General features: G+C 33.2%; 1 protein-coding gene across 7 annotated transcripts in view; it reads left to right on the top strand.

The window, feature by feature from the left end:
- scrib (scribble planar cell polarity protein) overlaps positions 1 to 16,209 on the top strand; it is a 412,544-nt gene that overhangs the window by 216,548 nt on the left and 179,787 nt on the right. For 6 of the 7 annotated variants that reach the window (XR_016303147.1, XM_089639514.1, XM_089639517.1 and 3 more), the window contains exons 9-10: positions 1,889 to 1,975; positions 6,518 to 6,636. Coding sequence is in view for 6 of the 7 variants with exons in the window: in XM_089639514.1 (XP_089495640.1) it covers positions 1,889 to 1,975; positions 6,518 to 6,636 (206 nt within the window). In the remaining variant the exon portion in view is untranslated. The remainder of the gene's footprint in view (positions 1 to 1,888; positions 1,976 to 6,517; positions 6,637 to 16,209) is intronic. The other variant, XM_089639515.1, reaches the window with a different exon arrangement.

The following is a 16,209-nucleotide window of genomic DNA, read 5'->3' as shown; positions in this document are numbered from 1 at the left end:
TTTGTGTTATTTTTTTCGCTTTGAATACAACAATGCATTATTTATGGCTTTTTATAGCATTTTTGTCACTGCATTGATTGCATTGTTTGCACATTGTGTATGTATGTCTTGTGATGTCTTTTTACTGATGCATTTCTAATGGAAACATCACCATCGCTTACTTGGTTTCAATACAGCCTTACCTAACATACAATTTAAAAAAAGTTTTGCAATTAATGAGTGATTCTAATAATACGGCAGATTATAATTACACAAATACATTCTTTCCTTCAACTATTTGTTGTAATAGATCGCTCACCTCTCAGTAATCTAAATGTGTTGCTGGATTTTCTGGAAATGTGAACCAATGTTTCCTTGTCTGAAACTTTTGCCAATCCAGATATCAACTAACACAAGAATATTGTCCAACACATCTAAAATAATAATATTTATATGTATGTAGATTTTTATAATTTTAGTTGTGTATGTAAGTAATTTCTCATAAAGTGTACAAATGTTTTTTTGTTATTTTATTTTTATTTTCTGTGTAGATATTTATTTGTCACAATGGTCATATTTTCAGCACATAGCTAAGAAAATACACTGATAATATACAATATTATATGGATTAAAACTACTGTAATAAGTAGTTTATAATATCCAAAATATAAGTTCATAATCTTCAAAATGTAGAATATGTAATTTTAATGTAAATTTCCACTTCTTTTCTTATTTTTTAGTACCTACACATTACACAGTTTTATACAGTAAACATAATTTATGTACAGGTGTTATATATATCACATAGCTATGTACATTTGTACATTGCATGGCTAGAGATAGGTTTAATATGGATATTATAAAACTAATGGCTGCTGTAGTTTTCTGTTTTTCACACTTTTCTGGATTACGCAAAGAGATCCGTTTTATTCTACATTCAAAGTAATACGTTTTAAAGTAATGCTCCTTGGGCATGTCTTTTATCAAGAATCCTTTTACAATCATAATTACAAGTGATATTGGCATTTGGAGCTCTCACCTAAGCCCGCATAGATGTTATTGTGAATATATTATTGCATAACAGAAAACAACAGCAGTTAAGTATGTATAGATAGTGTCGAAGACTTGAGTACACAATAAATAATGTAAAATATACTCGAAACTTGATACATTAACTTTTTAGAGTTCTTTTCTCAAAACTATTCAAAAATTCCATGTAATTTGGTGACAGTAAAATGTTTTGTCCAGTTTTATTCTTGTATCCTAGGAAAGTTATGCTAAGAGAACTCTACAACAATATAAATTGGGCTTGCTTAACTATTTTATTGGTGTGCACACAAATCATTTTGCTATTTTTCACTCTAGTCAATTCCATTTAAAACACAATACAAAAGAGGTTTACATATAAAGAGGCCTTTAACAAATTCAAATTCAAAAAGTTTCCTTTGAATAATTAAAATGTAATCAAAAAAATTTATATTGCGATTGGAATGTAATATTCCTTCTCATAAAATTTGAATTACCTGATATTAAGGTTCTGGCAACAGAGCAACTTTTTACAGCAAAGATTATCTTTTACCAGAGACTTTAAAGATCAACACAGGATTCCATATTACTAAGAATAGTTTTACTACCTTTTCTTAGAAATTACTTGGTTAGTTTCTTAAATTGTTTTACACTCATTAACATTTTACGATCATCAAATTGTTGATCAGTGCCATCTTGAATCGTGAGATTTGAATGGTCCCCGTTTAAAAGCCGATTCTCGGCCCGTTTTAGCTTTCAATCAAATTGTAATTAGCTCACAGTTTATTTGAGTTTTTTTTTGGATTGTGGTTAAAATGGAATTGATGGGAAGTACTTGACGTGCCGAGAAAAACGTCGCACATCACAACTCTCAAACACGCAGAATTGGAACACGCATCGCACGGGGGCAGCGGGCGACTCTACAGGGCGGACCAGAAATTCAGTTCCCAGGACTTGGACAAGATCGAAGGTAAGTGCACGCCAACCAAGCAACCAACCACTCAATCAACCCACATTTCCATGCCAAATTCACGCTTTCTAGTGTAATCCTGTTAATATTACTTAGCATTTGTGTAGTTTTTTGAGCTTCTTGTATAATGTATGAGTTATTTTGTGTAAATATTGTTTTCATTTATAACTGTGCTTTTAAGTTGGGTGTGCAAAAGTTGATTTCCGTAAATTGTAGGTACAGTAAAACACACATTTTCCTGAAAAAAATTTTTTTCAGTCACTTAACAACAGAAATTTAAAAGGACTTTTTTGACCAGTCCTTGACAAACATCGTAAGCAGTGGTGTACAGAGCATTTCTTCGATGGTGGGTGCTGACCATAGACATATGAATATTAGTAGACCTGCCCTAAGTGATTAAAAGCGTATTATTCCCCACTCCCCATACCGGTTCCATTGGAGCCGGCTGGGCTCGCGTATGGCTTCCTGTGAATCTTGAGAATGTGACGTCATCATTCTTGTTCGAACTAGCGTCGAGCTATGGTCGAGGCATTTTATGAAATAACACGGCAAAATAGTGGCTTGTGATATGAAAACTTGTAAAAATAGATGTGGAAAAGAGAATAAACCCAATTGTCGTATTACATTCCATATGTAAGCATCATTTTAAGCTTATTCACATCGTATATTATGAATCAGTTGTAGAAACATATACTATCACATCGAGATACATCTGGTCGAATGTAGCGATTCTCAAGTGTGCGCATCGTTGTTACTGGAAAGTAAATTATGAACACTTATAAAAGTGTCTTAACTAAATACGTAAACAAAATATTCGACTCTGAAAATAGAAGAAATTTTTTTTGCCGAATTTGGACTTCGCAAATTTGTTCATAACGTGGCGAGTAATTTGCGCTCCCATGTAAAAATGTCTATTCATTCAAAAGCAGATTTTACTTTTAAGAACTAAATGGTGATATTAAAATGCGAGATGCCTATATACTGTCAGATTGATTTATTGACGAATCACAGTCAGCTTTACCCCCTTCGTTCTTCAACAGTTGATTTTACCCCTCACCTTTAATTTCTAGTCTATACACGGTGTCCGGAAACTCGTAGTACAAGCGGGAAACTGGAGAATCTACACCACATGGGGAACCCAAAAAAACATAAAGTTTTTTGATTTGAGCATTTTCAAAAAAAAAAAAAAAAAACCAAAAAAAAATATTTTTCGTCTATTTTAGGGTTAAAGTTTTTTCTGGTGTTTAGGGTTGAATAACAGATGTTTTAACCCTGCAGAGCAGAAATATTTTATGATTACACCGGGTTAAATGAAGGGTGATTTCAAAATAATGCTTCAAATCCGAGTTTCTTCATTTGTTTTACTTTCAAATAGTTTTAATTAGTTGGGTACTTTGATCTTCAGTAATAATTTATAATAATTTGATTAAAAAAAAAAAAATTAAAAAAAAAAAAAATCAACTTCAAACTCGATTTACTCGATAACGAAAGCTCAAATAAAAAAAATATATACTACAAAATCGACTCCAAATGTGATGTAGATTCACCAGTTTCCCGCTTGTACTACGAGTTTCCGGACACCCTGTATATTCTTATGTCTGTGGTGCTGACATTTTTTACGTGTACTGAAATCTCACTGTCCGGAGAATATATAAACTATTCTTGGACAATTGCAACCAATCAGACGTCTAATCACAAAATAAATTAAAATCTCGATAGGTATTATAATTATGGTAGGATTTGTGATGCTGAAGGTATTTATACAATATTTCCCTCAGGATCATTGCCTATCAAGATCAAATATTGTCAATTTTCTTTACAATGTAATGATATTTTTTTAATAATTAAAATAAAATAACTTTGTTTAAATACCACTTTATTGTATATATTTATAACCAACCGGTTTCAGTTCAGCCCGAACCTTCATCAGGGTTAATAAAAACATATTAAATTAATTACAAAGGTGTATGGGTACTTATAGTTAAGCTGGAAGAGGGAGAGAGAACATCAACTTTAGTGGGGGTGGAAGACTTAGGTAGGAGAGAGGGGGTAAACATAGGTGCAGGAAATGGAAATATATTTAAAATGGGGCTGTTTGTTAAATCTAATTGTTTATTTAGTAAATTGATTTTATTGACTTTAAGGGATTTTTTTATCTCGAGTGCTTCTAAATTGTTGAGGCGTAGACCTATCCCGTTTCTATGTAATACTTCTACACCTGAAGGCTTATCAAATGAGTGATCTTTATCTATTAAATGTGTTGCAAATTCCGAAAAACCTATGTTGTTTAAGCATCTCAAGTGCTCAACTACCCGCGTTTGAACATTTCTTGCAGTTTTACCAATGTAAAATGCTTCGCAGTCGTTACATTTAAGTTTATAGATGCCAGAATGGCTTAAATTATTTTCTTTATCTTTTGAGTTAATTAAAAGTTTACCTAGGTTATTATTGGTATAAAAAGCGGCTTTAATTTCTGTTGGAAATTTTAAAACACATGAGGACGAGAAATTATTAATGTATAAAATTCTACGCCAACCATGGTTTTTATTTACTGCGATGTTGGGGATACTATTGTACAGGAATTTATTACAAAATATGAGAACTGAAACCGGTTGGTTATAAATATATACAATAAAGTGGTATTTAAACAAAGTTATTTTATTTTAATTATTATAATTATGTATACCCACAAAGTGTTTGCTACAAGTGAAAAATTGATATTTTTTTGTTGATAAATTAGAGAGACATCAGAAATTTACCTTTCGAACATCATTAGTAAACTTTAAAAATCTTTAGAGATTCAGATACAGTCAATCTTTGACAGATGATAGATCGGTCAAAAATTTAAGTAAAAGAAATGCACATTTAAAATAGACAATTATTAACTTCTTGATGGCCGATGCAAAATTTTCGCCACGCTCCAACTGATACTATTTTTGTAATAACTTATTTGTTTTTCTCAAATGGATTTTTTTGTAAATTGCACCATCTTACCAGATAATGTGTTTATATATTTATGAAAATGGTATATAATCTAACACATTTGGTTTCTTCAGAATAGCCAGTTTTATACCGAAAAAATATTTTTTTATATTATCCTTAACCGGTAGACTGCCGATGGGTCTCCCGAGAACATGCAAGCATTCTAATATGATCCTTGTTGGAATAATTTGTGATGCGATTTTGACCTTAATGCTTCGAAAAATGTGTGAAAAACAAAATCAGTATCGTTTGAGCTAATAAAACTTTAGGTTCCACTAATATTTATTTTATTTTAGTAGGTTTCGGGAATATCTGGGGTGGGATTGTCCCCAGTGTCCCCTTGTGAAGAACTACCACTGATTGGAAGGAAATCTTAGTGGTTTTTGGAATTATTTCTAAATTAATTATTCTGGAAAATATGGCAATATAAATAAAAAATTGGCAATTTAAACCAAATTCTCATCTATTAACCTGTTGAAGGCTGGAGCATAAAACAAAAAAAAAAATTTCAGCCTTCAGAGAGGCGCCATTCATAAAAATCAAAAGTGGAACCTAAAATTTTACTAGCCCAAACAATGCTGATTTTGTTTTTCATACTTTTTTCAAGCAGTTAATTAGAATCCTTGCGTGTTCTCCAGAGACCCATCGGCAGTCCACTGGTTAAGTGCCTACATATATTATAAAGATTTCAAAATGCTCACTTCTCATCCTATTTGGACTTATTTCAATACAACGTTATTGATGTTCATCTGCTGCTTACTCCATTGTAAATCTAGCCAATAATATATCTCAACCCCAACTTAAATGGAACGGTTTTTAAAATGTAAATGCTAAATTATGAATTATATTATACTACACTTTCACTCCTTAAGTCTTGGTAGCCTCTATAAATGAAATATGTATGTATTTTATACGATCTCAATCTCTTCATTAATTTAAAAAAACTTATCTAAGGTTTTCAAATTTCATATTTCTGATTTTTTATTTTCCCATGTTCGAATGAAATCTATTCCTGTAATTTGTGTCTTCATTCAAACAAAGTATCTCTTCTCAATGACAAAAATTTATCAGAATTTCCTTTTTATTATTTCCTGTGTTGTAATGATATGTATTTCTGTATATTTGATGTAGAATTTTGAAGTTTTGGCAGGTTCCTTCCTTTCAAAAAACATTGCTAATGAAAACAAAAATGTCTAATTAATTGTAGCACAAATTCATATTATGCTTATTTAGACCATACTGTCACATTACCATTTAGATTTCCTGACTATTTCAGAAAAATATTTTAAGTGAGAAAAAAACGTTTAAGAAATTTATTTTGAAAGATTCAAAATAAATTGTTCAACACTTACACTTGAATTTTTTTGAAAACAGATATACTCATTCCTAAATAGTAAGGTGACGATATGTTAGTTATATACAGTGATTTTGCAAAATGCAAATTTTACATTAATGAATATCAAATCAAAATCCCAGTATGATGTTTAATTATCTATTAGAAGAATTTTGGTATGTGTTTTGAAAATGTTGTGACTTAACTCCTCTATTCGTATGCAACAGAGAAGCGACGATCCGGCCTGAACGACAATGCGGAGTCGGACTCGGACAGCTGGGTCGAGCGAGAGGCGTCACGCACACACTCCGTCAAGTTCACGGACGACATGCCCGAGGGGAAAGAGGTGAGACGGTCCCGCCGGACCAAAATCATTTTATCGGTGGCGGCAAATCGATGTATTAACTCCTATCGCTCTGTCTGTGAATACTGCCGCCAGAGGCGTTACGAACTCATTCAGAATCGAATCAACCAGAATTACGTGGAATATTACAGATGTTCGCAGTATCTGGACGATTGTTGTACGCAATGCGGTCAATGTTTCAAATCCTTATTTTGCTTGAAATATTTTAATGGTTGTCCAAACCGAAGTAGCCAATGTTTCAAGCTACTGTTCTGTGGTAGATCCGGTTCTGAAGGCGAAAACGTCTATCGCTCTAAGTGTGACCATGTTTCATGTCACTTGGGAGGAGTCAAGACCTTTTTTGATTGGTTGTATCAAAATACACTGAAAAAATGTTTCCAAAAATGCAATAGCGAAGATGCCTATTTGGCTTTGAGTAAAATTTTAGACACATTTGATTAATATTCAAAAAGGATTTACTTAAAAATAAAATTTCGCCGTCCAATTTACTTATAAATTTTTTTATGAAGATATTTAATTTAATTTTTTTTTCACATCTAATTTGAATAAACATTAATTGCGTTTGATAAAGCTTTTGTACAACTTTGATAACTTTTCAAAGAGTTATTTTGTATTAAGGTTGCATTTTATTTATTTATTTGCTTGTTATTTATTTATTATTGTACTGTTTCATTTTAATGCAATGTATCTCTAAAATATGATAATCCAGTATTATATATTATTCGAATAGTATTGTTGTAATTATTGATAGTAGCTTTGTACGTACTCCTGTTAATATATTATTTTGAATGCTTTTGGTGTTGTGGCTGTATAATCACTTTGGTTTATAATGTATTTCATATTTTTGTAATAATATTATTTGTATCTTATTCATTGAATTATCGCACAATATTTTTGTAAAAGTTTATGTTGTCCATTTTATATTGTTTTTAATTTTTCGCTCGACACAATAAAGTTATTGAACATCAAGTAGTTTTGTTTATTTTTTATTTGCATGGTAGTGTAGCCTGTTGGAATAGCATTTGAAATATTTCTTAAACAGTACAAAATTTTTTATTTTATTTTAAAATATATTTTGGTGATAAATTTAATAATAGGCGCTGGTAGAAAGTAAATAGTGATGATGATCCATCATTTTTTTATTGGAAATTTGTCTAATATTTTGGACTGAATAAAAATTATTTTATTATGACATTTAAACTTCTTCCCACAAACAAACAAACCAAAAAGTCTCTGATGCGTATTTTAAATTGTGGTTGCATGAAGTCTGGGATATGTTTGTCATTACTTGTGGTGATGGTTGATGCTGTGACAATAGGAAACGTGACTTGTTGGTAATAAAATGGAATCAATCTTCAAATAGACAAAAACATTATAAGACACTACTTACAAATTCACATTGAACATTACTTGACACTGGTTAGAACACTCCATTGGGGTGAAAAGCCATTAAATTTATTAAAAAAAAAATCTTCAAATGGAAAGTGCAGAGTTAGGAAAATGAAGCATTTCTTCCAGGCAGAGAATGGCACCAACTGGGTCTCGAAAGGGTTGCCTGTTACAAGACTTTGAAGTGCAGAACAAAAATATAATGCTCTTTGAAGGACATAAAATTACTACAGGGTTTTTCAATAAGAGGTGTTATTTTGATATTCAATCGTAAAAGATCAATGGTTTTGTTGCTTGTGTGGCACGTAGCGCCGTCTTGTTGACAGTAAATGTTGTCCAAATCAATACCATCCAATTCCGGCCATAAAAAATCATTAATCATCTCTCGATAGCGCAATCAATTCACCGTAACTGTTGCTCCAGCCTCATTTTCGAAAAAATAAGGACCATAAACCGCACCAAACAGTCACACGTTGAGGATAGAGAGGCTTTTCAACAATAACTCTTAGGTTTTCCGAGCCCCAGATGCAACAATTTTGCTTGTTGACGAAGCCACCGAGGTGGAAATGGGCCTCATCACTCAAGATGATTTGCATTTGATTCACTCAAGTGAATTTTAATAATTTCAATGCGTTGTTGAAGCATGTATCGTTACATTTTTATTAATGTCGTAGTTTCTCCTTGTCAAATGTCAAAAAATGACGGCTTCAAAAGTAACATCTACCGAAATAGCGGGCTATTCAAAATAACACCTCTTATTGGAAAACCCCGTACAATACATTTTTGGGATTATTTTTATCTCATCCAAATGAGTTATTATTTCTGACCTTTGTTATTTACATTATTGTTCATACATTAACAGCCTTACTAAAAATAAAAAATAAAACACGCTGAAAATTTTATTCAATTGATAAACAATTTTATTCAATTGCTTGCAGCCAAGAGGGTTGTTTATGTGTTCTATGAACTTGAAATAATAATAATTTCAAAATTTATCCAAGATTTTTTAAATGTTCTATATATTTCTTTATTTTGAAGATGTCGTAAAAACAAATTTTAGAAACTAGACAAAATTACCTTTTTTTAATATTTGAAATATACCTCAATAATTTTAAATTGCAATATTTTAATTTAAAAATTTAAAAAAAAGGTTACCACTATCGTTTTAAAAATTAAAAAAAAAACTGTCCTTTTTTAAGGAATTTACAAGAAAGCTGTCACTTCACTTTTGACTCTTTCATATAATTAAAAATTATAATAATAATTCCCACATAATAACCAAAAAAAGTGACATTGGCACAATATAAGCATAATATAAAATATTGATTTCTTCGAATTGTATTTACATGCATAAGGCATTTATATTATTTAAAAAAAAACGATTGCAAGGAATTTTTATAAAATTCAAGCGGTAACAGTCAATTAAAAAATAATATGTCCGAAATAACCTTGCCTTTCCGATAACATGAAACTAAATCCACTACATGACATTATTATTGTATTAAAACTGATGAAAAATAACACAAATAATCGTAAATATATTGAATCATACTACCATAATAGTGAAGTGGTCATTAGAATAGAAATTATGAACAAAAACATGATTTGAAACACAAATCAAATCAAAGCTCTGCTGGGAAATTGACGCGCATGGCGCACATGCAGGTCTGCCAAAATGCAATTTTGCCAGTTCTTTCACAGCCAGTTAAAGACATTTTTAATTAGTAATAATTCAAAATAGAAACTTTAGAGTCTTTATACAATGAGTAACAAAACACCGTTTAACGGTTGGGCAGTGTTTTCTATTAGTAAGGCTGTTATTATATAGTATGTAGGTACTAGAATTTTTAGTCCTGGTATTTCTTGAGTCAATCAGCTTCGCTTGAAAACAACAACATTTAGGATGTGTTGAGACCATACTAATTTTATAAAAATACTTTTATTTAGAAAACTTGTTCATTTTTCGATATCTCGGTACGGGCCTTTTAAATGACATCAAAACAGTGTCGGTGAATTACAATTTTAATGGCGTTCTGTTTACTTCTATAGTTCTTTTATGTGCTTGAGATTTATCATCTGAGTTTACACGGTAGTGCCAACAGAATGGAAAACAAACGATGTTGCCAGGTTAAATAAATCATTTTTAAAAAGTACAACTGAATAGTTTCGCTTATGACTGAAATCGTCACTGGCAGAAATAGGGTTTTATTTATGTTACGTCGTTCAGTAATAGACATTTTTTTACGGTTCTTTGCTATCCCATGCTTTATATAGTTCAGTTATTTTGGTCACATGTAAACTCGTCTTAAAAAGCAATTAGGTGGATCTTGCGATTCTCTTTTTCTCTCACCATAATAGCTATTTATTTATCATGTTTTTATATATTAAATTTTCAGTCTTAATTCATTTTTAAGGTTGCGAAAATTGATGACAAATATTCAAAAAAAATATTTTTGGAAAAAAGTTTGTTGTGGGTTGTGTTTTATTCATTCAGAGGAGAATCATTTTGTGGAAAAAAAGTTTTGAATTAATTATTAAAGAAACCACTGCATCACAATATGTTTTCAAAATAAATTATGGATGTCGGTGAGTGATTTGCATCACAATAATAATATATTTTTTTTAATGCCAAAGTTTCTTTTGATACATACACATACTAACATAAAATATAAGACAGTAATTAAAAAATACATACATGTTTGAATGCTTTTAGATACCACAAGGTAAACTGCTAAAATATATTTGTTGTGATATCACTGACTGTTCTAGACTGAATGTGTGTGACAGAAAATCACTTTGGTATAATAGCGCGTGTACACATTCGCCCAATGCATTGGGCCAACACGCTGGCCCAACGTGCACAGGACGACTTGGCCGCCAACGTTGGGCGGTCAACCCCATTAGTCAGTTTTCAAGACCACCATACAGAGTTGAAACGTTGCTTGAAATGGCTTTAGCTGTGTTTGCGACTAGATGTAGCCAGGTACTCCCTCACCTTCCTCTTCCCCATCTCCTTCCCCTCTCCACTATTTTCAGCCTCTTAACATACCCTAATATCTGATGCCGTAGTCTCACTGGCTGCAGACGGTTGGGACTCTTGTCCGGTATTCACATAAAAAAGGAGGTCAAATGGCCAATGCAAAATAGCGTATTTTTGAAAAAATTACAAAAATGAAGGTATATTTAGTTTATTTTTATGTCAACAAATAAATTTTCCATGCCCCCCTAAACAACATGACCGCTTTTAACCACCCAACGTTGGCCACAATGTTGGCGACAGCGTTCAATGTGGGCTGGGGGCTTAAGATATTTGTTGTCGAGGTACAGTCCCAGACCAAATATATTTGGCTATGCCAAAATATACCTGTTTTGGAGTCATTTTCCTAGACTAACTGGAAACCACTATGCTAGAATATATTGTTTGTTGTGGAATCTCATTACTAGAGAGAATTTATACTACTGAAAATCTGATTGGTATCAGATTTTTGCAGTTATACTTTCGTAGAATTAGTGTTATACTGGAAACCGCTTATGCTAGAATATTTTTGTTCTTTAGTCTCACCATCTGACTGGAAACCAATATACTAGAATGTGTTTGTTGCGAATCACACTGTTTCACTGGAAACCAATAAACTAGAATAATTATTTTTTTCGAGTCACATCATTTAAGTGAACCAGTATACTAGAATATATTTGTCGATGAATCACACCATTTGATTGGAAACCAATATACTAGAATATGTTATCTACAAGTAAGCTAGAATGTGTGTGGGTAAAATCATAGAACTGCCATCTAGTGGTGTATGATGCACTTCACCGTGATGTAAACTATAGAGAATGTACGTGGCCGGAAACTACTGTGCTGTAATAATAAGTTTATTGTTGAGTTCCTTTCCTAGACAGAATGTGTGTGACTGGAAACTACCATGCTATAATAAGTTTGTTGTTGTTTCTCTCCTTGATAGAATGTGTGTGACTGGAAACTACCATGCTATAATAAGTTTGTTGTTGTTTCTCTCCTTGATAGAATGTGTGTGACTGGAAACTACCATGCTATAATAAGTTTGTTGTTGTTCCTCTCCTTGATAGAATGTGTGTGACTGGAAACTACCATGCTATAATAAGTTTGTTGTTGTTCCTCTCCTTGATAGAATGTGTGTGTGACTGGAAATGAGTTTAGTATGAGATGTTTGTTTGACGGTGAACTGCGGAACTACCACCTGGGTGGTGTGTGGTGGTTGATTGGACCTCAAGGTGCCCATGTTTCAAGGTGATGGCAGGGCGAGGCCTCCTGTCAGCGTTGGAGCTGGGCCGGCCCATGTCGGCCGTGAGAAAACTCCTGTTTGCGCCGCCCGTGCCCCCGGCCAAAGCGCCCCCCCTGCAGAGGCACCCGCCTATCACTAACCTGTCCGAGGTACGGCGCCCCGCTGCGGCCCCACTGCCCCTCTACACAGCATTGTCGTTGTTGTTCTTTATCTTATTAGCGTAGCCGTTGCATGGCGTAGAATAGTTTTCGTCAAAAGCACCGGCGTTTATGAAACCTAACCTGAACATAGTGAATATAACCCTATCCCAACCCAACCTACCAAACACAAAGTTCTCACCTTATTTTCAACTATGCTTTCTTAAATTAACCTCCTTAACCATACAGAATTTTACTCACTCAACCTGATCAAAATCTAACCTTAAAAACTCTCTTCGTATTTAAATTTACATATCCTCAAAAAAACCTGCCATTTTTAACCTTTCCTTTCCTTGCCTGACAGAATTAATCCCAACATAACCTAACCTACCTGCTTTTGTTAGGTGACCTCACTGATAAAATTTATCACTCAACCTAAGAATTAGTCCGTACCGAATGTAACGTATCCAGAAATTCCATCCTTACCGAAACTACCATTTGCCTGACAGAATTAAACTGAACTGAACCTTAACATTACACAACCTACCTTTTCCTTTTAACTGTCCGTTTCCCAACCGAATGTTTGTGCTCTTAACGAATAAGGTGAAGCCATGCGACAGCGACCCATTATGTATGCTGTCAAATCGTACCCATTATTCTAGTAGTTGCGCCATAGAATTTTAATTAATTAGTTGTATGCTTTTACAGTCTCAATGTTGTCTTTCAAACCGCCCAAGTAGCGATACATTATTTTATGAATTTTTCACAGCGCTTGTTTCACGGTAATTACATTATGATTATAATAGTGTTGTGGGCTTCTATTCCGTGCCATCTACGTACCGTCCATGAAATACGTGCGGTGAAACGGCTAAACTGAAATTTCCTGAAAACCTTCATACAAAAAATTGAATTTTCGAAAAAAAAAAAAATCATTTTCAGCTACAACAACATCAATAATGCCATTTTTTGTAATATTAACACTCTAGTACACCCAGAAGTCACGAGCCGCACCTGCTACGCACCAAAATTCGTCAACCAAGTTCCGAGAATATAATTCCAGGTTGATTAAATGCTGCTATTGAAGCCTGCTGCAAAAAACGGCACAAGCTTGCTAATGATTGAACACCACGAAAATTAGCCTATCATCTAATAATTGTTAGGGACCTTTCTACTGAATGCTCGTATAAAATAAATAAAGTATTTTAGTTCAATCACAATCTTACAAATTACATTTGTAAGTTTGTCCGGTCAGTGGCTGAGTTGGCATCGCATTTGGGTTCCACCCAGGCGTAGCGTGTTCAATTCCTCGGCTGGCTTAGTCCTCCATCACAACACAAGCAAAATTATCCGCTTACTGTGGTGGTAGTAGGAGATTTAAAAATATTGTCAGGTTATTCGTGACCCGGGAATGTTGACTTTATTTGAAAAAAAAAAAATTGGCGAAAGCGAGCTTTTATGGTATGAGTACGAACCTCGATCTGTCCAACTTCTAGCCACGTCTCCTATTCACCAGGGTATTAACAACCTTAATATCCATAGCGTCAGTGTTAAGTGCATTTAAGGCCGACACTGATCCAAACGTCGCCTGGCACGAGAATTTTTTTTTCGACACCCCTTGTAGAAACCAGCAGACTCCTCTAGGCCCTACTTAGTAGGAAGTAGGTAGGTGATCTTTGTAATCAATAATATTTGGATGATTTGTATTTTTGGGTAGCGCCATTTTTGTGAAAAATAATCTCGAGGCGATGTGTTTGGACTGTTAGGTGGTAGGTATTATCAGCACCTTGGCGCCTTAACAATCCGGCGCCCGGAGCGGACTGCTCCAATTGCGCCCACATAGAGCCTAAGTGCTGCATTCTTAGATTAGAAGGTGCATTATTCTATTGAAATATTCTATATTTTTTGACATAAAAAAAATATTAGTGAAAACATAAAAAATAAATTAATTGACTCACTTTACGTTTTTTGTAACTAAAATTACTGGTAACTAAAAATATATAAAAACACACGCATTTTACTAGACAAATTGTTACAAGTGTTATTGTCACTTCACTTTATTTGTTTCTTATAAAAATAATTAATAAAAAATTCATGCAGTTTCATAAGATTTTTCAAATTGTGGTTAACTTTAATTTGTTAAATTCTTCTGTGGTTAATTTCTTGATTTTAATATAAAGCGTGTTCTTTTTCTAACACTGTTTAGTCATGTTTCTCAACATGACAGGGACATAATGGAGACACAATGATTTCTGTGAGACCATATGAGTTGTTCCCAAAAGCGAACAAATTAGCCTGAGGGGTTGACTACAGCCCTCCTCGGAGGTTCCCCAAAGTTCTAAAAGTCTAACCAACTTGTACTGTATGTAGTCAGTGTTTAGTAAGCAGTAAGCACTATGTGTATTTAGTTTTTATAAAGCTTCCTATTCAATTGCTAGAAATATCAATTGTAATTCATTCATTCATAAAACTTTGCTTTCACCAATCAAAGCAGAGAATGCCGAGTAAATATATTATATACGATCAATCAAAGTCAAACTATTTTGTTTATGTTTTCTGAGAACAATGATGTCTGATGGTAGGAGTTAATTAACCCGTTCCGTCTAAGCCGCCACAATTTAGGGCGGCTATCTTAGAAGGCCTTCCCTCCGACCAAAATGTTTATTTTTACGTAAATTGCAGTATACATTATACGAAAACAAAAAGTAATGTCATTTTTATTACATCAATAAATTCAGCACAAGTTAGCACAAAAATTAAATCAGTTTCAGTCAAAATAACTTCGGATGGGATGGGTTAAGGAATTAGATGGTCGTTAGAAGGGGAAAAATGGTCAACTGGGAAAATATTCTAAACAGGATTATTCACAATTTAAAAAAAATATATATATTTGAATTAATAAATAAATATATTTTTTAATTCTCTAATATTTCTAAAAATCTGCGAAACCTAACTTCATTTTGTCAAACAACCAAGTAAAAATCTACCTTTAGAAGATCTATTCTTAATTTGTTGTACACCGGAAGACTGTTAGAGGCATTACTTAATTTACATTTTTCCACAATCTTTTATAAAGTCAAAAATATTTAAAAAATTTAAATATGCTAGGAGTAAAAAATTATAAATCTTTGACTACTTACGTCTGCGGTGACACATTGTGTCAGTGTTCGTGTATACCAGAGGTTCTCAAACTTTTTTGCCCCGTAGACCACTTGCCAAATTTTTTTTTTCCGTAGACCCCCTGCCTACCGAATATTCAATTTTCCTAAAACTATTAACGTCCCATGTGATAATCATTTATTTATTTCGTAAAAAGATTCCCTTCCCTTGCCTGCCCTACGGGTGGCGATATAGTTCCTCTGTTTTTGCATTATGCAGACAGGGGCGCCCTTGTGAGGTATTACACGAAATGAAAATGGAGCAGGATAAGCAACGGGAATTTCTTTCTGTAGCTTGCCCTACAAAACTGCCCCTTAAGTTCTTTGTTAGCGCTTATTCCGATCAGTTCTTCTTGTCATATGATATCTGATTCTTCAACATTCCATTTCCACAGTTAAAATGTCCTCAAACTTAGTTTTGAAGTCTGTGTGAAGTACATCTAAATGTTGAACGTCATTATTACCCTGGACGTTTTTCAAAAACAAGTTGGGTAACTAGGAAAATTCGCGGCTTCCAATGTGCTATTTTTTGGTTCAATATATTAATTCTGACGAGAAAAGGAACGTAGACTCTATTTATATACCTCAATAAACAACTTTACGATATAT

This window comes from Hesperophylax consimilis, chromosome 14 (genome assembly GCF_061612785.1).
Source record: "Hesperophylax consimilis isolate HC1 chromosome 14, BYU_Hcon_1.0, whole genome shotgun sequence".
Lineage (NCBI taxonomy): Eukaryota > Metazoa > Arthropoda > Insecta > Trichoptera > Limnephilidae > Hesperophylax > Hesperophylax consimilis.
This window is presented reverse-complemented; position numbering and strand designations above follow the sequence as displayed.